Source organism: Homalodisca vitripennis, chromosome 3 (assembly GCF_021130785.1).
Source record: "Homalodisca vitripennis isolate AUS2020 chromosome 3, UT_GWSS_2.1, whole genome shotgun sequence".
In the NCBI taxonomy this organism is placed as follows: Eukaryota; Metazoa; Arthropoda; class Insecta; order Hemiptera; family Cicadellidae; genus Homalodisca; species Homalodisca vitripennis.
The window spans coordinates 166521913-166547541 of NC_060209.1; the positions used below are offsets into that span (position 1 = coordinate 166521913).

Sequence of the window (25629 nt, forward strand, 5' to 3'; positions counted from 1 at the left end):
ATACAATTGCTGCTATCTGTCGAACGTTGTCTACACTAACATATGATGACGTGTGGTGATGTTGCCAAAATTCCACAACAAACGACGTAAAACACATAACACAAACAGCTGTGTAGCAAAGTAGTATACCAGGTATTTGATTTCAATATGTTAGATTTATTTACAATTTTTAGTAAAGGTGGAATTGTTCTTTGGTGTTTCCAGGGAACAAGCCAAATTTTTACTCCATCAGTGAATGCCTTAATCAAAACTGTTCTCCTTCAGGTTAGTTCTTCCAATTTGTAATAATCAATATATTAGAATAAAATTAGGCCTGGACTCATGGTAGAGGCCTTCCTCACGTGGAATTAATCGATGTTTGGTTATTAGTAGTTCAATTTAGTCTATATTAAATTTGAATAGTAGTACAGTTGAAACATTAGTTAAAATTTCGTGAATATAGACAATATCATTTTGCAAAAAAATAGTGTTAACACATTAGATTATAGGCTTTAAAAACATAATTTTATATTTTATTTTTTTTAAATAGTTGACAATTTTCATCAGGCTTACAAATATAAGGTTGCAGTATAATAAGTGGCCACCACAACAATCCAATCTACTATTGATTAGAAATATTTTAACTATCGAATATAACAACATTTGGCCTATAGGCCTATATATTAATAATTTATTAATTACCACTAAGCCTATTTTATTTTACAGTACAACAATATTGTTTGATACAACCTTGAGCCTACATTGACGTTATTGTTCCAATTTAATTCAAATAGTAAAATCGTATGTAACATTTGACTAATGGCCGGCCGCAAGTAAACGTGTTATTTGTGTCGCAGGCAGTCAAAACACGTTTATCCTTCAAAATAGTATAAAGTAACTAAATGGTACACTGTTTTATTTGTAACATTTGATTTTTTATTCATCATTAAAATATTACGTTTTATCCTATAAAACAGCTGAACTATAAGTTACCGGTACTGTAATTTCAAATACCCATAACGTAAATTGTTACACATTACATTAAATACTGTTTATCCAGTTTTGGGTTCTTCCATCCGTGGCCTCTCCTTTTCGGGTTAGGATAAAATCTAGGCCGCAAAATAATTGTTGGCTGGAGAAAAGAAAATATAAAAAATTGGGGTAGGGTACGATAAGCGGACCCGGTTTTTTTTATATCGAAGAATAAATAATTTTTATAGTTTTTTAATGTCATGATTTCATATTTATTTTATTAAACTGCAAGTTGACTAACATAACCTAAATGCTAAAGTTTATAATGTCTTGTGCTGCAGAGAGTTTTAAGTTCAAGAACCACTTAATTTTTAACACTGTGACAAAGAATTAAAAAAGTGCCAAGGCTAACAATATTAAAAATCAGTACGCACATAAGGGATTAAACTTTCATAACGTGTAAACCTAGGCTTACCAGAATAGTCATGTTATAATTTCTGTTGTCTTATTATAATTTATTTATTACTTGCATGGCAAGTTGTAGTTTAAACAAGAAATTATACAATACATTTAATTACCAACTTTTAAATAGCTTCCTACAAGAAATATTGAAAATTTTCTCCAATTAAACTGACATTACATGAACTTGAACTGACAGGTGGGAGGCAGGAACTTGTCACTGACCTTGTCAACTACTGATAGCTCAGTTGGTTGATCATCTGTCACTATCAACCTGAAGGTCCAGGGTTCAAGTCACATTGTAGGCATAACTTTTTGCAAGGTACTTTGAGATCTAATATTAGTGCTGAATACTGAAGAATGTTTAGTTAATATTTTTTGTTCAGAATTTTGATTCACAATTAAGTAAATTAAAAAGACAATTTTACTCTACAATTTTAAAATACTTTTTTTGAAAAAATGGAATGTTTTAACTAACAGGAAAACATATACATTGTAAAAATGTGTAAAAAGGGAATAAAATCCGGGAGCTATTTACTGTAATGGTCCAGTGCAAATCATGGCTTCATCTGAAATGTTTGAAAATGTCATATGCTGAAGTGAAAAAAAATCCCAAATAATAGTATAGAAAATTGGACATGCTTAAGTTGTAAAGAAAGTTTGGAAGATCAATGTTCAAGTATAAATAATGAGAAAAACTCTTCCATAAATAATTTGGAAGAAATACTCTCTTTAATTTCAAATTTTCAAGAGATTAACTTAGAAAAATCTTTGACACTGGCAGCGGAGGTGGGCACTGCTCTTCTGCAGGAAAATGATGAGCTTCGGCAACAATTACATGTAACAAAGTTTGAAAAATCCTACTCTGAATTAGAATTGGAAGATCAATTAGAAGAATCTAGCAAACAAATTAAAAAATTAATAAATGAAGCAAACGAGAAAGAAAAGGATCTTATGATGAGAATTGAAGTCTTAGAAAATAAATTTAAACAGGAAAGGAAAATTAGAAACGAGTTGATTCACCAGAGTGATACGGAGAAAACCGAATTAAAAGCTAAATTAAATTATTTTGAGAAACAAAAAACAGAAAATTTGGGAAAACTTCAACCTGGCAAATAAACAAACTGAATATTTGGAGGAAAAATTGAAAACAATGTAATATGGTAAACCTTGAATTGAATACAACAAATTTCTAATCTGAAAAGTGAGATCCAAATTTTAAAATATCCATGTAAGACATGCATCAATTACAAAGAAGAAATTAAAAACATGACTGAACGTTTGAAAGTTTTTGAACAAGAAAACCAGTCTCTTTTAATTATTAATGAAGAAAATCAAGTTCTACAGAAAGAAAATGAAGCCCTTAAGAATGAAGTGACAAATCTTCAAACGGTTATAAAAGTACTACAAGCAGATAACAGAAATGAAGATCCTACACCTCCAAGCAAGGAATCTAGTTTTACTGTTCCCCGCAAAACTTTTAAAGCAGCAGCTTTACCTAACAACAGTAGAACTCATAGAATTGAAAAATAGTTTTAATATTTTAAACAAAAATTGACAATGGAAACTCAGAGACATTAAATGTTTTCAATATGGAGAGACTTTCCCCCACTGTCAACTAAAAATACAACTTCTACAGGTATTGAATCTCTTAACAATATTAACACTAATAAAAAGAAAGAAACACAAAGAACCTCTGCACATAACACAGAAACTCCAAAGGAAAGTGTTTGATTCTATCAGACAGTCATGGTAAAAAACTTGTTTAGAGGGGTCCAAAGTAGATCATTCGATAATGTGACTGTGATAACGAGACCCTGGAGCTCCACTACAACATGTGACTAGTGACATTGAGCAGCTTACACATGATTTCACCGCTAACGACTATGTAGTGGTCATTGGAGGAACCAATGATTGTGGGAAAAAAACAACCTAATAGCATCGTCAATCAACTTAAAGAAGTACATTCTTTTACTAAACATACAAATCTCATACTGGCAACCTTAACAATGAGACAAACGACAATAACCACATTTAGATGAACAAATTTCACACATCAATGATAACTTGATGAAATGGTCTACTGGTGCTGAAGCTGTCTCTATACTGCCTCTTCACAGACTGCCTAGACATTTCTACACCAAACACGTCTTCACCTCAACAAGCTTGGGAAGGAAAAGATTTGTCAAATGATTGTTGGAGCTACGAGAGAAATGAGGCAACATCGTATGGTATTAGAGCAGCTGTGTGTAACATCACTGAGTGTGGCTGCTGAGCTCAAAAAACCCTTCAGCAGATATCGTATTGCACCAGGTACCCCCAAACCCCCATCACTAGTCGTGCTGTACTTCATGAACTAATAGAAGAAGATCAAGTGTCTCAAGCCAACAGAAACCCAATCATCACCAAATCTAGCAAAATTAAAATTAAAATTATACAAGAAGATATGAGTAAAGTAATAAAAGAATTCAGAAATGACCCTAACACAGCTTTTCAGCCATTGTATATCAGCGGATATTGGATCGGACAGACACATGACAGCAGGCGTTGCAGTAGTTATTGGCAGAAACTTTGGCAAGCCATCAACCGCTCATCTCTTTAAATTCCCACTTAACCTACCAACAAGAAAAGGGCAAAGCTGGTATTTATGGTCTCGTTACAAAGACAAAACATTTGAGAAACCAACCTCTGCAGACTATGACACAGCTTTCCATCAATTCGCTGCAGACTTCATAAATAGAGGACACAAACAGCTCATTTGTTCACCAATGGGCTGTGTTAGGGATAACATACAACTGGAACATTTCTTATCAAATCTCATAGAATTTCAAAAATCCTCTGGAGTAGATGTCACAATTGTGTCTTATGAAGAAAGATCAACAAGAAGATTATACAATGGTTTTAGAGCATCCTGATTTTAATGAAGAGGATGGAAACCATCATCCAACATCTTCAAGGACATTCCATGATGACAGCACAAAAAGAAGAGCCTTCAACATCATCTAGAAGAGCAAACCATTGTGTGAATTCTTTTGATGACTGCATTATCTCATGTCCAACAAACCCTTTCGATGAGCAGAATCTGAGCGAAGTGAGGTTAGCTACGCCGAGGAACCAACCGTTTGACAGTCCAAATAAAACATTGGAAAACCACTTCACCGACTGAGACACCTTTGGACTGCAGTGCAGATCCACCATTAGATATGTTTAGAAGAAGTGGCCAGTTGAAAGTGGAAAAAATTCATGGGCAATCTAGTGTTATTGATTTATGTTCTTCTCCTTTAGGTTTAAACTAATGTTTTATGACAATGAAGACGCTTCTGCATCTGTTTATAATAATCTTGGTATAGATGTTAATAAGGTAGAGACCAATTTAAACTCAATGTATTTTAATAACAATAGCAATAATACTTTTGGTAAAGACTATTACAATTTAAACAACAATCTAAACGGCACTCAACTTCAATCTCTTAAAAATACTACATCACAATGTTCAACATTTATCATCACGCCTAAACATATTAAAAATTAATCTAGAGGAAATTCAACCTGATATTGTCGCAATATCTGAACATAAAATGACCGAAACAGAAATTACTTATTTAAATGTACAAAATTACAAAAAAGTGTTTCCTTTTTTAGTAGATGTCATTCATTGGGCGGTGGTGTATTGATATTAGTTAAAAATTGCATCAAGAGTAAAAAAGTATCAATTCCTGCCCATACAAAATCTTTTTGGTGGAGAAAGAATTTGAATGCTGTTTATCAGAAATAACTGTAAACACATTTTTCATTTATCTTGGTATGTATATACAGATCCCCCCAACCAATGCTTACTTGAATCTTTTTTTTTATAAATTTGATTTCCTTTGTGATTTATTGTGCCAAAAAATACAAAAAATATCCTTATTGCAGGTGACTTAAACATAAATGTTTTGAATAAGGATAAAACTTATAATGCCTTTGTTAATATTTTACGTTCTTATGATCTCGAGTATAAAGTAGATTTTCCTACCCGAGTTACATCATAAATCTGAAACTGCAATAGATAACTTTATCACTAACATTAAATGTAAAAAGTTAAAAATAATCGGGTATAATAACACACTTATCAGACCATGATGGACAGTTGTTGGAAATTTATGGTTTGGAAAATGAGTTTGGTCATAAAAACTAAAAAAATACTGTAGGAAATTTACGAAGGCTAACACAGATTTATTTTTTAAACTTCTGGCACACGAAAATTGGTTAGATGTTTATCAAGCTACTGTTGAAACTAAATACAATGTTTTTTATTGTAAATTTTGCTTATGCCTTTGAAACTTAGCTTTCCCAAACTACTAACAATAGAAAAAAAAATAACAATGTTAAATGGATTTCAAATGATGTAAAAATTAAAAATGATGAAATTGTGAAACTTGAAAAAGAGTATAGATTGCTGAAAAACCGAGTTTTTAAAACAGAAAATTAAACAGTTAAAAAGAGAAGTTAAATTGCAAATTGATAATGAAAAAAAAAAACAGTTTTTGGATAATAAAATAATGAATTCTACAAATAAATCAAAATCTACATGGCAAATTATAAAATCTGAAGTTGACAACACTACTAAAACAAATGAAAATATACATATTGTTGTAGAGGGCAAAACTGTATCAGAGCCAAACCTTGTCAGCAATATTTTTAATGATTATTTTGTAAATGCTGTAGATAATTTAGTAATTCCAAACATCCAACCTAAAATTGTTAGTGAGTTGTCCTTTAAAACACAAAAGTTCAAGAAAATTCACTTTTGAATCTGTTAATGAAGATGCAGTAAAAAAAATTGTTATGACTTTTTAAAAATAAATTTTCAACTGGTATTGATGATAATTCCAATGGCTTTGGTAAAACAATCGTTCCCCGCTCATCTCCAGGCCACTCACTCAGCCACTCACGCACAATTATTAATTCATCATTAATTTCTGGTTTTTTTTCCCCATGTCAATTAAAAATTGCTAAGGTAATACCTCTTCATAAAAAAGTAAACACAAATGACCCATCAAGTTTCAGACCTATATCATTGTTTACCCGTATTCTCAAAGGTTTATGAAAAAGTAGTTTATAACCAGCTTATGAAATATTTGGAACTAAATCAGTTACTTGATAACGAGCAACATGGTTTTCCGACCAGGCAGATCCACAGCTACAGCAAGTGTTAAATTTATTGAATCGATTATAGACTCAATTGACAGAAATGAAAAAGTTATTGGAATTTTTTCTTGATCTTACCAAAGCATTCGACAGTGTGTCACATGATGGGTTGCTCAATGTCCTTAGTGATTTTAATATAAAAGGCAAGGAATACAATTGGTTTAGGTCATATTTGAAGAATAGACAGCAGTGTACTCAAATCCAACACATTTTAAACTATGCTGAAAGTCAATATAATTACATTAGAACCTATTTTTCAAAAATTTAAATTAGTTTAAACATGGCGTTCCTCAAGGTTCTATCCTGGGCCCTCTTTTATTTCTCTGTTATTTAAAGGGGCACCCTGGGACGGTTCCAGGTGGAGCTCAATATGCCTTTATGCTGATGATGCAAGTATTACGGTTTCAGGTAATAAACAGGAAGACATTGAGCTTTTTGTCTTTTTAAACCTTTTAACTGTTAAAGATTTCCTGAGTTCCAAGAATCTCTTGCTAAACCCAAATAAATCAAATTTTGTATCGTTCAGTACTAAACAATCAAGATTACAATTTTGAGCCTAACATATATTTAGAAAATTCAAAATTGAATCAAGTAGACAATACAAAGTTTCTTGAATAATATTAGATCGGAATTTGGGTTGGGAGAAAACATGTTGATTATGTGGTAAAAAAAATGTCCTCCGGTCTATTTGCTTTACGCCAAATGTCAAGGGTGTGTAGCAATTGAGACATTGAAAGCCATCTACTTTGCTATGGTAAATTCCCATATGTCTTACAATATAGGAATATACGGAGCCACAACTAAAAGAAATCTGGACAGAATCTTATTACAACAAAAAAAAGCTCTAAGAATAATTTTTAACCTAAAACAAAGAGATACAGTGAAACCATACTTTTTCTCAACTTCAAATTTTAACTGTATATGAATCTATACATTTATGAAACTGTTTTTATACGTAAAAAAATACAACAACCCAATTAGTATTTTAAATCATCATGATCATAATTTAAGACGTAGCAGATATGTGGAACAACATAGGCTGAAGTTTTATGAAAAGAAAACTGGTTTCATTGGCACAACATTTTTGTTTAACCTTCCTCTCAATATTCAAAATGAGCAAAATTATGAAAAAATTCAAAAAACTACTTAAAAAATTATTTATTAACATTATCCTTGTATTCTTTTTGAAGACTTTTTTTGTTTCAATATGTAAGTAAACATTTAAAGTATTGTTGGGTATGTTTAGAAATGTATAAAATCCCCTTAAATTACCTAATAATTACCTTAACTAATAACTGTCTTGATTTTAAAAATTGTTTTAACTTACTCTGTAGAAGGCTACATAGCCAAATCTTACTTTTTCAGTGAGTGTCAAACTGATTTTTTATGTTTTAATATACAATTATAAATTTATATTGAGATTTATTGTGACGCTATTCTTGTAATCTGTTTACATGGCTGAATAAAGAAATTTTGAATTTGAATTTGAATTTGAATAATCATCGACTCCTAATATTCGCATATCGAATCCTAGACTATCAATTGATATAAAAGTATCTATAATCCTAAATAACAATCATATGTTTTAAATTAAAATATGAGTATATAGGAAAACTCATAAATAATTAAGAAATCACATAAATAATAAACGAACCAGAACGAGATCGATCAAACAGGCAAACTCATAAATAATTGTGAACCCCAATTCATCATAATTATTGAATTGTTTATAATTATACACACGTAATCATATATATAATAATACGATTACGTGTATTATTTGAAAGTGTTTACAAATTATATTACAGAAGTGTTGATATAGATTAAGTTAATTGTTCAAAATAATTAATCAGTATCGATTGGTTGTATCGATGGTTATGATTAAGTAATATCGTTTGCCAGTTTCGATATAAAAAACCGGGTCCGCTTATCGTACCGTACCCAGAAATTGTATTTCAGTTGTTATATCGTGGATTTGTTACTCATGATTATCGATGATTTGATCGTTTTGGGGGTCACTTATTATACTGCAGGCCATATATAATTCTGAGTAATTATTAGGTCAACTTCAGATTTGTTCATAATTTAGTATGCTGACCAAACAGTTCTTGGAAAGTAAGAAACACAAAAATTAATTATTGAAGAGCTGTGTTGACGGTCCTGAGGTATAGGAAGGTTCAGAGTCAAAATGTCATTACTAGTATATAAGGGACACAGTCAAATATGTCCTGTGATGATGATTCTCATCATTACCCATTTTATTTTAATTAATCAGTGTAGTACCAATCAACAACATTAGAGCGCTTAACATGATCTCAGTTTGAATTTAGTTAATGTATTACTGTAAGGGATGTTTTTTTTCCTACCAGAAGTGTGGGTTAGAAGCCCATACTAGTATCTAGTATTTGTGATTAATACTTCCCCGTGCCAAATCATTCATTGTGTTCTGATTACTGGAAACTATTGATCACAAATTCTCTGGTTATCAGTGCAGGCAGAAAAAAAAAACCATCACATGAGATAGCACCAATCTAAATATCAAACCCAGACCACATAAGTCCCTTAACCCCTTTTTAGGTTGGATGTGATAAGAAGCAGCAGATATCACGTGGCTTAATTAGTTGTGTATTATTGATTATAATTTGAAAGAATAGTAACATTTTGGATATTTGTTATCTTTATATGTTACATATAAGTATAATACTAGATTTTGAGGATTGAAGACTACCCTTCTCTTCAGGTCTCAAGAAACTAATAAATTAATGAACTACAAAATTCGGTATTGCCACTGCTATTCAGAGATATAAATAATACAGTCTGGTAGATTTTTTACATTTCTTACACAGAAAATTTACATTTTCAACAACTGATTGAGCCAACTATACAAAATCCCATTACAATAAAGAAGTATCCTGTAATTGGCCTTGACAATGTATTGCACACTTCTATATATATATATATATATATATGTATATATAATATATATATATATATATGTATATATAATTTCAATAAACATTGAATCACAAAAAAGTACTCGCTCCGCCGGGAGTACTTTTTGTGATTCAATGTTTATTGAAATTAAAATAAGGCTATTGCCATTTATACAATTTAACATATATATATATATATATATATATATATATATATATATATATATATATATATATATATAAATGAATGTTTGTGTGTTTGTCCTTTATAGACTCAGAAACTATTTGACCGATATTATGAAAATTTGTATGTATGTGTATTTTTCCATGTAGAAGGTTTATATGCTATGCCCATTAATGTAACTCACCACCAGGAGTCGCTGCAAAATATATAAGTTATCAAAGCGCCTGCACATTGTAAACTACAATTACGAGATAGTTGTGTATAATAACCACACACTGTGTGGAGGTGCTAAGTTTTTATGGATATTTGTCTTTCAAATGAATTTCTGTTTCGCCTTATAGCTTGAATGTTAGACCACTTTATTATTAAGTACATGTACGTGTACAATGGCTATAAACATACACTTTTTACAGATAGTGTCAACAAGGTAAACTCTACATCGGCGTTGACAATATAATTCCAGAACCAGAAGTGCTCATACATGAGCAAAGCTTATAAAAAGCGTGCGAAGCCGCAGGGAACAGCTAGTGGTTCATAAATAGTTCAAGAAATTAAGAATAAAAGATAAAATAATAATGGTTGATTAAACCATTGTTTTACTTTCAGCAACCAGTATCCATTATTTTCTCGTCACTTAGCCATTTCATAGAGTTTTCTCAATATAAAAACTGTTATTTTCTGATAGTAGCCTATTGTCAGTCACTACAAAAAACATTTAATTTTGAGTAGTATTAGAAACCTGTAGAATAAAATATTTTACAGAAGTTTTTCTGAGATGTATTATTTGTTGAATTATATTCAAGAGGCAATTTCTATGTGAAGATTTATTTAATTAGGCCTAGCAATTTGAAATCTTTTTGTAGACTGTAATGCTTTTTTATAGGAACGGACAGGAAGTAACTCTTTTGATCACAATGCACTTACACTGCAGTATAAACTCGACAATGAGTTTGAACTGGTGTTTGTGGTGGCATACCAGAAGATTCTCCAACTGTCATATGTAGACAAGTTCTTGGATGACGTACATCTAGAGTTCCGGGACAAATACAAGGATGACCTCAAGAACGGGAGATATTTCCAGGTAATGATTGGGACTGTGAATTTTCTTTAGGAATTTTGTCTAAGAATTTTAAGTACATTTTACTTTTGTAAATAATACATGTATAACCTCAAGATTATTTATAAAGGTTCATGTACAGAAGTACCAATATATCATTATATTATTGGCTAATTTTCCAATTTGGGTTTAATAAAAGATAAAAGCAATGTCTAATAAGAACAATAATAATTTTTTATTTAAAGCATTATTACATTCTTGATCAATAATAACTAAGACTAATTTTGTCCTATTGTTGATTGTTTAAAAAGATCTTGATTGAAGCTCTGTATAAATGTAATAAGTCATAATAACTTTATGAACTACATAATTATACATTCCTATAATATTTTAATTTTAACATTCTTACAAATACATTAATTATTTGTCATAACTACTGAAATATTTCAATGCCAATCTATTTATGTATTCAGAGCATGGCTAAGAATTCCATTGTATTTTAAATTTACCACCAGCGTCAACATGAGTTGTTCTATTGTTTCAAGTTTTATCCACAGTTCACAAGCATAAGGTTGGTTGGAAAAATTTTAAGGGAAGACCAACTATCTATTTTTCATTAATATACTCTTTTAGCAATTGAATAACCATCTAATAATGTACACCAATACTAAACACTTATACAGCACATACACACTATTGTGAAGAAGAAAAGAAAAAGAAAGAAAAAATTCTCAAGTCCAGATAGTGTATCTGGGGATTAAATGCATCTTTTCACCCAAGTTTAACATAGAAGAGGCAGTTACTTTGATTTTATTATATTTACCATCAAGAACACTGCATATAGATGGGTTAACTTTCAAGGCCCACATTTAGGGCCCAAATTTTTTTCATCAACAAAATATCCACAACAGGACAATAAAAAAAGCAAGAATGATCAATAATTCTGCCTTGCACCATTATTTATTATTCTATTGATGTACATTTATTATTCCCTGGAATAAATATTTTGCTCCTACATGGAGCAGGTTCTTTTGTATTACAAAAGGGTTTGGTAGTGCTGGAGTTGTAGTTATGCTTTTTAAGCGAAATTAGTTTACTGATTTTATTAAGCCATTATTAGGCTGTCAAAGGTATAACAATACAATTAAGGTTTGAAAATACAACATCTTCTAAATTAACTTTTGGAAATAAAAACAAGCTGTTTTCTGAAGAAAATGTTGTATTTTTACTTGTTACTCCTCTTGAAAATTACAACATAGTATCTATTTAAAGTTGTATTTATATGATTGAGAGATAAGAATAATTGATGCACATGAGACATAGTTGATGTTACGTAACTACTTTTGATTAGTGTAATATTAGACAAATGTTATGCATATCCAATAAAGATTTTAATGTTGATTTGCCTCCTTTAGATGTTATGACTTGTCATACCTATTGCAATTATTCAGCACATTATTTAACTCTTATTTGTTATTTTATCAGTTCTATAATTGGAATCTTATTGTTTATAATATGTTGAGACTAAATATTTGTAACCAACCATAAAACTGTACTATACATGTAAATTCTTCGTGTGAATATTGTTGTAAATAAATATGGAATTAATTAAATTAGCAAACAGTTTGAGTATTAAAATTTAGTAGTATACTGTACATGTATGTCTTTACTGTAGAGCTTTTAGCATACTTGAACCTAAGAGTGACAGTCATAAACCTCTTCGAAAATACTGAGATGTAAACACAGATTAAATTGCATATCTATTCAATACATTTGCTACTAAATTTTACAGTATTGGTTTGTGGTGTGAATCTTGGTACTGGAAACTAACGCTTGAGATATGCGTATAAAAAATTTAAATTAGGACTATAAACAAAGCTTTTAGCTATTAACACATGCGGCGAACACAATTAGCAATTATCCTTGCAATCCTTAGATCGTTACATGAAGTTATTTTTTTTTTAATTTGTAGAGATTCAAAATAATGGCTTAGACATTTTATTATCTGCTCATCATCTGCATGTTACTTTAATTTAATATATTACGAAATAGGTTTCCAAAATAAGTGTCTACTTAAAAAAAAAATGTATGTGTGTATTTATATTACTTGTATTTGTATAATGTGAACTAAATACTTGAAATCTAAAACAATTTTAAAACTGTTCTTCTCTATTATAATAAATTATTAAGGCATAAACCTTTTTTATTACTTTAGAGGATATACAAATACAACTACACAAAGTGAGAGATAAGCATGTTTTAGTGATATTCTTGTTTCCTGCTGAAAATGGTTTTTAATGAGCGGATATGATAATACAAGAATATAGACACTGTAAACGAACTTCAAGTAAAGTATTATTCACAAAACTAGAGTGTTACATTACTTTAATCATCTGTTGTTGGGTACGTGTCACAAAGTATATTAAAACACTTAATTTATAAAGGGATTTAAGTTTTATGAAACAAATTATTACATGGCATACTGTGTTTATAAAGTTTTATATATTTGTAAGCAATGTCTAGTACAAATTAATATATACTTGTAAAAGTTAGAAGAACAGTAACAAATTTTGAACATATTTAATTATAAAATATTATCTTTTGTTGATTCAGAAAGTGATTAAAAGAATTCCTCAAGAATTACAATAATAAAAACATAACAAAAAGGAAAATAACTTTTGATTTACCAATATGAGAGAGCAGTAGTCTAACCTTGATTCCAGATTAACTCACTGTTCTATTTGTTCAGGAATTTGAATTCTCAAGCAACTACTCAGATGTCTTGCAAGCTGCAGAGCAGTGGAGTAAGAAGCAAGCACGCATTCCAAAACAGATGCGCACCTTCGAGGAGTCCCAGAAGTCGAAGAAAACGGTGGCATCTATGATCGAACGGAAAGGGGACGAGAAAGAATCAAAAAAGAAAGGTAAATAGTGTAATCGTAATACATATTTTTTTTAGGTTAATGAGATGATTGAAATGACATGTACGTTTAGAGTGTTTGATTTATATAAAATTCTTTCTATTAAAAATGTAACCACAATATCAACATTTATAGTGTTTTAATACTTTCAGTGAAAGTGATCGCAGAACCAGTTAAAAAAGAAGTGGTGAAAGAAGTTGCTGCTACAAATGGAGAGTTATCAAGCGAAGAAATTATAATACAGAATCGTCTTAAGTTTGCGCAAAAGATGGGCTCTCCTAATTCAAGGAAAACAAAAGCGTTAGTATTTACTTACAATTTAAGGTTTTGAAATATTTCAACTGAGTTCTCAAGCTATTATATTAATAATGTGATAACAGTATTATCCAACACAATTTTTGTCAAAAAAAATTAAAGCATTTTCTTGTTTTTGGTACAAAACCATAGATTGTGTTTAAAATCTAATAAATTTTACAGTTATTGAAAATGATTGAATAGTATAAAGAAAGATACAGTCCAGACCCACTTGGTAAAATTCCAACAACAAAATTGTACCATTTGGTTTCTATCATGAAATTATATGTTTGCCGAAATTAAAATTCAGTCTTTTATTTTTGAACTGTAAGGTGATTTGGTTTGTGCATTTGTTAAGCATCTAATAGAATAAGTTAAATTCTTTAAATTAATAAAAGTGTTTATTGTTATATTTAAGAAATTTGTTTCTTTTCTAGAAACATTTTAAGTACAATTTTAAAATTAAAAACTGCTTAAGGATATTAAGGGATTTTCTCAATCTACAACTAGATACCAAATGTCTTCAAACTCTGAACATATCTCGGTCTCTACAGTGACCACAGATGAACAGATATTTTTTGGATGAGATTTATTCTCTTAAACTATGTGTATCTTAAAGTAGATAAATCTACCAAAGTCTAAAAATTAAGTTTTATATCTAACATGATATCTAAGGGAGAATGTAAAGTACGCTTGTCAAATTGTTTCAATTGTATCAAAGGATTTAATCATTGCTGACAGGAAGAGTCCAAAGCCAACCAAGGAAGGCAAGAAGCCAAGAGTGTGGGCTCTGGGAGGGGGTAACAAGGACCTCGGAGACTTGGACCGTACCAAGGACAAACCTCAGGAGGATGGAGACGTACAGGCTGATATTAGTGTAAGTTTTAAAAATTATCTGAGTTATTGTTGAAAACCGTATTGAGAGGCATAAAAAGGGTGATTGTTCTTATCTTATTTACATTAGAGTCCTGCTTATCCATTCTTTACTTATACAGCAGCTTATGTTGTCAAACTGTTTAATATAAAAAAGTGTGGCAAGTGTCTGGAAATTAAATTAAAATCTTTACCATTTTATACAATTGAATTCAATAAAAACTTTGATTAAATAATTTAAATGATATTTTGTGTATTAAAAACATATTAATATATATTGTAGTTTGTTTGCTTCTATCTATTTTGTTGATTAGATTATCGGACATTTTCAGTAATCTGAAGCCGCTTATTTAGGTTGAGTAAAGGAAACCCTACTGTTACTATATATGTACAAGGTAACTTATTTTCTTCAAATAGTGCTCATTTTTGTAGCTCGTTGGCAGTATGAAAGGAGGTATTCAAGATCTGGAGGTCGATAGTTCTTCTGAAGATGAAGAAGACATTGAGGATGAAGAAGATTCTGGATCTCAAAACCAGAAAGCGGCTTCTACGAAATCTTCTAGTGTTTTCTCAATGTTCAGGTGTGGCATATAAAATATATCTCTGAGGATGATAAACAAATCTTCTCTCAAATTTGTTGTATAATTTATATACTATAAGGGTATGTATATTGGGTCACAATTAAGTCTTAGGACTACTGTATAGACTTTCAAATGTCAAGAGATATCAGAACCAAATTTGGCAAACCATTACTGGTAATAGTAAGCTACATTTCTGTGTACTTGGTGATTGGATGTCACCTATGGGGGACAGCCTGTTGGGGGTAACAAGAAAATCTTTAGTGATAGCCTATGTTGAGTTGTACACAATTTTAAATGTTTAGTTGAACTAAAACAATGCCGCAAACCAGTCTTCAAAAGGATGATCCAACTATAATAGTAGAAATTGCTATTATAGTTTTTAAAATGTTTAATACTTTGAAGGTAATACTTATTTGAGTGAACTAATTTAAAGTAGGTGTTCAAGTGTCCTCCTTCGGCTGTCTGTCAATGTGCTAATCGGATTGACAATGACAAGATTTTCTTCTACTAGTAATGGTTTGCCGATTTTGGTTGTGATATCTTATGTAGTTTAAAATCTGTCCTAAGACATAATAATCATCCTGTATACATAGACAGCGATGTGACATTACGCAATGCATTGTGATTCATCATAAAATATCATATACAGTGAACATATGGAATAAAACATCTGTTTGATATTTTTGTGTTGCGTTGCATTGTGTTGATGCCTGTGTATTTGTATCCTAAGTTCTCTGTTTAAATATCAGTACAGACAGTTTATATTTTTAAATTGAATTTATGTTTAAAATCAGATTACTAATCAATCAAATCAAATCAAAAAGTTCTTTATTCACACAATCATAGAGAATGGTGTTGGCGTCAAAAAGTAAAAGCATATTACTAAAGTTATGTTTTTAAAGACTAGACTATAAAGAAGAGTATGTGCTTAAGAAACTGTCCAGTTAATTTCTCCATTCCAGGAATTCCTTTTCTGAATAAAACGGGTGGTCTTCAAGCCATTTTTTGAAGCCTCTTCCAGTAACTTGCTTAAGGTGATCAGGTAGCTTGTTGAAGTAGACTGCTACTTTGTAAGTTGGCTTCTTCTCTGATAGACTGAGGTGGTGTGACGGGAGTGAGAAGTTTGAGGCATTTCTGGTGTTATACTGGTGGTAGTCTCCAAGTTTTGGTTTGTTTGACGATACCACCAGTAGAATCACCTCACCAATATACAGTGCTGGTATTGTGAGTATTTTTTGTTCTTGAAAGAAATGTCGACAACTGTCTCTGTATCCTATGCCTGCTAGACTCCTCATTGCCTTTTTCTGCTGCAGAAATACTCTATCCATGTTTTGATTACTTGTTCCACCCCATGCTGCAATGCCATATCTTACGTGGGCCTCGAAGAGTGAAAAATAAGCAGTTTTTGCTGCAGGTGTTCCAGATATTTTTTAAATTCTTTTTTATGACATAAAATGCCTGATGCGAGTTTTTTTACATAAAATGTCAATGTGGGCATCCCATTTAAGGTTCATGTCAAGGGTAATACCAAGGTATTTTGTGTTTTTATCCACTTTTACAGTGGGTAGGCCATCAATTTCCCTTCCTCTTGTGCTGTATGTAATTTGTACTGTTTTATTTTCATTTAGAACAAGGTTGTTTGAATTGCAGTACTGTTTAACTAAGTTGAAAGCCATGTGTGTTTCTTCTTTAAGGTGGTCTTTATGTGTGTTAGCTAGTGTAAGTACAGTATCATCTGCATACATTACTGTTTGGCAGAACCTGTCCATGCACTTAGGTAAATCGTTTGTAAGCAAGAGGAAAAGAACTGGCCCAAGGACCGATCCCACTCCTCGGTTTATGGGGAGTGTTTCAGACTGAAATTTGCTAGTTGTTCCATTTAAATTGTGTTTCAGTTCCACTAGTTGTTTTCTCCCACTGAGGTAGCTCCTGAACCAGTTTCCTGGTATCCCATTTATTCCAAGGTGTTGTAGTTTATTAAGCATAAAATAGTTCATAAAACTAATAAAAATCAAAGTATAACAATATATGTATTAGCATCCTTGTCTGACAAATAGGAGATCCGGGTAAGTAATATTAATAAATAAATATATCTATGAAATTGAACGTATATATTGAACTTACAACTACTAAGTGGCACAGTTCTAATAGTGTAATAATAACGTTTCTGCCAGCCCTAGTAGTGAGCATGTCATACGAGGGCTATCAAAAAAGTAGGTTACGTTCCAATATAAACAAAAAATAAAGTAAAAGAAAAAGATTTTATTATATACATTTGAAAGTGACATTAAAATAACATTTTTCTACATAGTGAACTTACAAATTTAGGCACTTGTCATGTACATTAGTTCGGCCATTTTTAAACCTAATGCACCACTGACACATTCCACCTTCAGTAAGCACATTGTTCCCATAAACTTCACAGAGTTGGTGATATTCATATCTCAATTGGTTTATTGTGCTTAGCCCACAAAAACTGTATTACTGACCGCACTTCACAACTCGTGGGATATTCATTTGCGTCACACATTTAAAACTGCTATTGTAAAATAACCATCAGTGACTGTAACCTCTCACTAGCACGGCTGGATAGCCACTGAACCGAGAAACGCCCTAACATCAAAATGGCCACGATAGTCCCACCGTCTATAGGGCAAAACGTAGTCTACTTTCTAGATAGCCCTCGTAGATGTTCATTATTTAACCCTTTAAATTTCATGTAGTAGTCATAAAATTATATCCTTCGCAAGACTAGGTGTCGTCATTGTGAAAGGTAATACATCCAAACACAATAAATAAATGACAAAAATAATCTTGGAATAACTTTGTTTAAATTATTTTATAATTTTTTAAGCACACCAAACATAATATAATTCAAGTACAGTGTTATGCAAGGAATAATATAATAGGAATATTATACTAGGAACTAACCCAATGAACAATGACATACTAAACATCTAACAATGCCCAACAAGTAAGTGATTTCAACAAATTTGTAAAATAACTTTTTTATATTGATATTTATTTGCAATTTACTTCTAAAACTCACTGAGGGTTGGCAGGGTGGTTCCCAAAAAAATAAGTAGATCGCAACACATACATTCAAACAGCTTTAAGATAAATACAAAAACACAAGAGTAATGTAATTACTGCGAGTGGCATGTAGGCAACTTGACTCTTGCGTCATTAGTGTTTAAGTGTTGAATACAATAAAAAGCACTATTTTAACAGAAATATAAACAAAAAAATTTTACCTATTGTATTAATGGCAAAAATATAAACTTTATGATTTCTGCCATACACTATGCTATATTCATACTTTCCCTTGTAATTTTAATACTAAGTTGTAAACAGCTCTTTCATTATTTGAAAAAGTGAAAGCCCAACACACATTTTATTGTTATCATGTAATTCATGTGAGTCTAGTCCAAAGCTGCTGCTGCTAGGATGCTTTCTAGATCTTTATAACAATAGCATAATAAATAATGAATTATTTAGTTTGTAACTGTTGGTACATGTTGTATTGTATTGTAATAAGTCACTTTGTACTTGTGATCAGTGAAATAATACATTATGAAATACTTAATTACAACATTACTTCTCTCCAGAGGGCTGGTGGGAAACAAGAGTCTGACCAGGGAGGGGATGCAGCCAGTGCTGGAGAAGCTGCGAGACCACCTGATTGCCAAGAACGTGGCATCTGACATTTCTATGAAACTGTGCGACTCTGTGGCTGCCAAACTGGAAGGGAAAGTGAGTCCGTAGCATTTGTCTCATATACCTTCATTTGTTCTGGTCCTATTCTAATCTGTTTCTGTTTCATACACTAAAATAGGTTATTTATTTAAGATAATAGCATTCACGTTTAGAACATTTATCTTCCTTTTATCTTGTTTTAACAATGTTTATTTAGTTAATTATTGTCTTTACTCCCTATGAAGAGTTAGTTTTTCATATGCCACATAGGAGGTTTTATAATAAACTCAAATATTCATGAGAAAGTTAGCTATCCAGTAAAATTTTTGTATTTCAGTTTAGTTTATCTGTAACCCACAATTTTGGTACTGTGTTCAAAAGTATAATTATTTCAAAACCTCTTTAAAATATTTTAATATTTGATAATTGTCCTACTAAATTCAAATATTTAAAATTTCCAAACATGTTAGTAAATATTAGTTTGATGAAACTGACTCATTGATTAATATTATCAGTTGTCAGCCATGAATGTGTACAGTTTCACTGTCTTCTCAGTGTCGGTAAATCGGAAATACAGATCGATTTTGAACAGATCTCTTGTTTGATTTAAAATATGCATAAAAACATGATATAAGAGGATTAGACTCAAAAATATATTTAGCGATTTTAGAGATCTTAGTAAGAACAAGTTTTGTAAAAATATTCACTGAGAATTTTAAACTGTTTTCATCTGTATAACACAGTTCAAGATATCCAGCTAAGTTTTGAGAACCATGTACATAAATCATACATGACATCAAAATTAATTGAATTTTAAGTAGATGATTTGAATATTTTTCTGTTTCTTTAAGGTGATTGGAACATTTGAAACCATTGCCTCCACAGTGAAGAACACACTCACCGAATCTTTGGTGCAAATCTTGTCTCCCAGACGTAGGGTGGATATACTTCGAGATGCTATGGAGGCCAAGAGACAAGGAAGGCCTTTCGTTATGGCTTTTTGTGGTGTCAATGGAGTTGGGAAATCTACCAATTTGGCAAAGGTGATAATTTTAAATTTTCTTCTCACAGCTATGTTTTTATGAATGTTTTATATGGACATTAATTTACAAATACTATTCCAAAAATAGTTGGCTAGGAATCACTAATAATTTTGTGAAGAATATCAAGTGTAGAAAATAGTTTAAAATACTAACAACTTTAATTGATAATAGATTTGCTTCTGGCTGATTGAAAACAACTTGCGTGTGTTGATCGCGGCTTGCGACACTTTCCGTGCTGGAGCGGTGGAACAGTTGCGCACCCACACCAGACATCTCAACGCTCTCCATCCTCCTGAGAAACATGATGGCATGCAGATGGTACAACTCTACGAGAAAGGCTATGGTAAGTTAAAGAGTCTGATTTGTGTGATTAATGGAACCATTTAATCACCCCATACAGTAAGTTTCTTGTATTTCTGGATTCTGCATTCTAAGTTCTTCTATTATCAGAAGCCACAATTTATGTGGGTTGTGGTTGATCTTCATTGTGGTTTGAACTTTTGTAATTGGAATTTCTGATGCAAAACTTTTTTATATTTAAACACATGGATACAAGTTTGTTCATTGTCCTTTGAAGGAACTCTGTGTCTTGTGTTGAGGCTAAATATTTTTAAGGCAAAAATCTTTATTTTCCCAGCACTATGAATTAAAGCACTGCCTTCCTTTTGGCTGTCTTTATTTGGAATTTCTATATTATACAACATGGCCATCAATAGATATCGATGGTCGCACGGCCTAAAAGAGATATCCGAGTTAGAGATAGTGCTGGTAGTACTTTTTATTAGTACCATTGACCTTGTACTGTACCGACTCTCCTCCTTGTTTTGTTTGATAAGATCCTTGCACAGGCCAATGGCCCATGAGGATAGGCTTAAAAGGTATCTCCTTTAAATAAAAGATGGTCTCTGACCTCTGGTTGAATACTGAAATGATCTTCACGTTAAGATCTAAACCTTCATATTCTTTTGGAACTCCAAGTGTATAGCATGCTCATATTTCAGATATTTACTTATTGTAATAGTTGATCATCCTGCACAATTTGTCTTGATAAGAAGGTAATGGATTAAATCCTCATATTTCAAGAAATTGATTGGAATTGCCAATGGAGATATTCCATTGAAAATATTCTTTATTGATTACTCATAAATACATTTTATGTAATAGTAAGTTGTTTATTATATTTGTTTTAGTAATTCATTAACTTTCACTAACTAAATTTTGAGTTAAGGCAGAGATAATAAAAAGATTTTCTGTTAATGTTATGGTCAAAATATCATGTTATCATATCATCCACTTTGCACGAGAATCTGGCATTGATGTGGTATTAATAGAGACTGCTGTCAGAATGAAGAACAATGAACCTCTCATGGGTGCCCTGGCTAAGGTGGAATTTTTTAAAGGAGAATATCTGATGTGTGTTGACAGGAAAGGACGCAGCAGGTATTGCAATGGAAGCAATCCACTTTGCACGAGATTCTCGCATCGATGTGGTATTAGTGGACACTGCTGGCAGAATGCAGGACAATGAACCTCTCATGCGTGCCCTGGCTAAGGTAAATTATTTTTCTCACTTGTTTGAACATCATTTTGTTTGTTGCAAATACAAACACCAGTACCAAATCTCTTATATTGATAGGGATTACGTCTTGAAGTTGATCAAGCTATTTATTTTTATTTATTTATATACAGGGTATTTCAAAAGGACTATACAACTTTGAAAATTCGTATAAATTTATTCAAAAAAGGTACAGTGCTGGTTTTAGTGTTATTTTAAAGGAAAACATATCACGTTTTTTACCTTATACTAAGGTTCACAAAGATGTTCTATGTGACTTCTGTTGGTTACCCTGGAGATATCCCATTGGTATGCACTACCCCAAATTCTTCTTCCCAATCTCGCTCATTGCAGGTATAACTTTCTCAGCGGCGGTGAAGATTCTTGCGCATTCCGGTAGAGTGGCTGACAAAGGAGTTACATACACCATACACTTGGTGAAGCCCTAGAAGAAAATTCTTACTGTTTCAGGTCTGGGTAACGCAGGGGCCATGCAATCCTGGAAAACACTGACCCAATAACAGTCAGATAGAGTGTGATGGTGCCATATTGCATGAAGAAACATTTCATTCTTGTTGATCTTCATCAAACTGTGGTATCAAAGATTGTTGCAACATATCAAAATACACTGTCCTGTTGATGTTTCTCTTTTAGAAAAAAAGGGGCTGTACATTTTCTTCTTGCTCAATGCACAAAACATTTTCAGCTTAGGGCAAGCATGTTGCAATGTTTCATGTGAATTTTCACTGCCTTAAATATCATACAGTTATTTGTGTTAAACTTAAGTGAAAAGTTAATTGGTCAGAAATGATTATGTTGTCTTATGTTATCTAAGAAATCTTCATCATCCATTTTCATCGATTTAACATATCCGCACAGAAGTTCTTCTAGGCAATTTTATCAGTGTTTTAAATTGCTTATAAAAGCAACAATCTGAAAGGTTTCAAATGCAAACGTTTTCTCAACACACACCAAACCGTCAGACTTGTAGCACCAGGTCTATGACTTGCAGGTCACGAGATACATGCAGAGTTGATTTTGTAGAGCTATTGACAAAATTCTTTCTCTCTTGCTCGCAAGATCTGATTAGATGACCTGATGATTTCTTATGTTTTCCTGAGCACCCCTTTTCTACAAAACATTTATGCCACTCATAAATTGTAGGCCTACTAGAAGAATCTTGTGTGTACTTGGTACGAAAATTACACTGAACTGTTGTTGCCAACTTTGATTCTTCAAACCACACACAGCCAGCACCCTCTGGTAGAGTAAATGCAGCTATCTTTAATGTAACAGCCGCTTGCACGATCCTGCACTAGCAAACTATATAAGTGAAAACTTGATGTGTTTGCCTTTAACAACGGAAAACCGTTTGTATAAGAACAATCCGTAATCAGGGACACCACCCTAGTGTTTTCTGGTAATACCTATTAGTACTGAAATTTAGGAGTGAATTTTGACAGACTGCTCCTTAATAATAAAATAACCAAATCATTATTAAATGCGCTTCTCTTGTCATGCAAAACTACTAGTGATGATAAGAAAATATTCTGATTATATATATTTCTCATCGTTGTTGTTTTTCAGTAGTCTGCTTTCTTAATTACCTAGTAGGCCTACATGTATGAAGTCTTGGAACAGTTATTGTCTCCTCAAATTGTAGCCACCCCGAGCTTGTCCTTGTAGTTGAGAAGAATACGGCAACATTTTATAATATCATTTGTCACACCAAAAATTATTTTCATTGGTCTATGGAGTATTCAAGGTACAGTAGTATCTATTATGGGGAAAACTATAAATGATAAACAAGTCTAACACTTTTCTATGTCTTTCTTATGTATTAAAAGGTGAATTTGGGCTTTTATTGAGAAAAATTATAATGGATTGTAAGAATAAAGTTTTTAATTATTATGAAAGTGTCAGGACAATTTTGTATGAGAGACACAGTTATAATCTTTAACATATGCTTGATAAAATTATGAATTGTCTGTTGGTGGACAGCTGGTGAAAGTGAACGAGCCAGACCTGGTGCTGTTTGTGGGAGAGGCTTTGGTTGGCAATGAAGCAGTGGACCAGTTGGTCAAGTTCAACCAGGCTATGGCTGACTACTCTAGCTCCATCAACCCTCACCTCATCGATGGCATTGTACTTACCAAGTTTGACACAATTGATGATAAGGTAAGTAATCTGGTTAAATCTTTTTTATCTCGTGCAATAATTATCACACACCAAAATTAATAAAGGCACTACCCAATCTAGACCAATCAATCCCAACTGATTAAGTTAAAGGTCCTCTTGATTCATATCCATCAGGAATTTGCAGAATAGTAAGGTCAGATTCTTTTCTAACAGACATTGTTATTGACGATGGAAGGTTTGAAAGGATAATAGGATTTTGGATATACGTCATTGTTATGTGTTACGAGAAACTGACACATTATAATAGTGTTATACTTTTTTTGTAACATATAACAGAGGAAAATATCTTAAATCCTATTATCCTTTCAATCAATCAATCAATTCTTTATTGTCATTAAACAACATACAACATTGTAATAGACATTGTCAAATAGGAACATAAAATATACTCTATGCTAAAAATTTAAATATAATTCAGTTCTTGTAATTTGTTACCTGTATGGATCTCAAGCATGGTTAGTGTTGAATCAACTTACATCAAATAACAGTGGCATTAGATGTGGTGAGGGAGAAAGGAGATCCAGACAGAGTATGTGAGAAACTGTGCTATCCATAATATTCTTAACTGGTTTTATGACCAAAAGTCCATTTTTTATCGGAATAAACCATACATTTCAAAAAATCCACGAGAGAAACAGTTAGTGTAGTTTATCTCTCTTTCTCTTAAAAGCCTTTTAGTCCACTTTTCATTGTATTACTTTCACACCATAAGGTATCAATAATTGAAGCCAGTTTTTATTATCAATGTACACGAATTCCAATAAATCTTTGTTTGCTATTAACAAAATACAATAGAGCAAACTGTATGGTGATGAAGTGTTGACTAGAATAGTCAAACTGTATTTGTTGATAATTGGTGATCATATATTGCCTTTGATAAAAGTATTTATATTTCAGGTGGGAGCAGCCATATCCATGACCTACATCACTGGGCAACCAATCGTGTTTGTGGGAACTGGTCAAACCTACACTGACCTCAAGTCTCTCAATGCTAAAGCAGTTGTCCACGCTCTCATGAAATAATTATTCACCCTCAGACTTGATCTTGCCTTTGAGCTGCTCTCACTTGAACCATGTGGATTTTTTATTTTTTGTAGAATTTTCTGCCAGTTTAATAGACCTTTTGCAACCAGTTGGGTATGAGATACCATTATTTATTATATCATGACAAGATCAAGAAAATATTTATTATTGGGAATATTAAAATTTTATTAATTTTGAAAGTATATATAAAGGTTTTGAAATTCCTGTGTTTGTTATTGGTATTCCTAACCGAACTCCTAGTTCTCATATTGAGTATTTATCCTTTATTTCATCTTTTTTCATGAAAGATTAATACATATATGTAAATTCAGTTTATAATTAAAGTGAGAAATGTACATAATAACACTAAATGTTCAGTATTAGTTAAAATCTTTACAGTACTGCATTAGAACTCTGCAAGAATATTGAATTGGTTTTAAGACTTTTCCCCAGTTTTAATGTTGTTGAGAAGGAGGTCATGTACTTTACTTAAAGATAAATTAAGATAATTGTAATATTAAAATTTGATAAAAATGTTGTGTTAAGAAAACTGAATAATGTTTTAAACATTTTAATTTATTTAACATTACATAGAAGTCTATTATGATACAATATTTAAAATAATACACTTTGAATCACAAAAACAGTGCATGTTATTTAGACAGTTGGA

General features: G+C 31.7%; 1 protein-coding gene across 1 annotated transcript; it reads left to right on the forward strand.

The window, feature by feature from the left end:
- The first annotated feature begins 55 nt into the window (after nt 1-55).
- Nucleotides 56-25184, forward strand: LOC124357755 (signal recognition particle receptor subunit alpha homolog). Its single transcript, XM_046809789.1, has 12 exons — nt 56-264; nt 10601-10798; nt 13524-13698; nt 13848-13995; nt 14731-14866; nt 15295-15443; nt 19052-19196; nt 19991-20182; nt 20354-20525; nt 21608-21735; nt 23739-23915; nt 24834-25184. The coding sequence occupies exons 1-12, from the start codon at nt 148-150 to the stop codon at nt 24957-24959; spliced, it is 1863 nt and encodes a 620-aa protein (XP_046665745.1). The 5' UTR covers nt 56-147; the 3' UTR covers nt 24960-25184.
- The last annotated feature ends 445 nt before the right edge of the window (nt 25185-25629 follow it).

Excerpts from the sequence above, each read along its gene's own strand:
- LOC124357755 (XM_046809789.1), top strand. The coding sequence starts at position 148 with ATGTTAGATTTATTTACAATTTTTAGTAAAGGTGGAATTGTTCTTTGG. Across the intron at positions 19,197-19,990 it reads CTGCCAAACTGGAAGGGAAA|GTGATTGGAACATTTGAAAC; the intron begins GTGAGTCCGTAG and ends TGTTTCTTTAAG. Across the intron at positions 20,526-21,607 it reads ACTCTACGAGAAAGGCTATG|GAAAGGACGCAGCAGGTATT; the intron begins GTAAGTTAAAGA and ends GTGTGTTGACAG.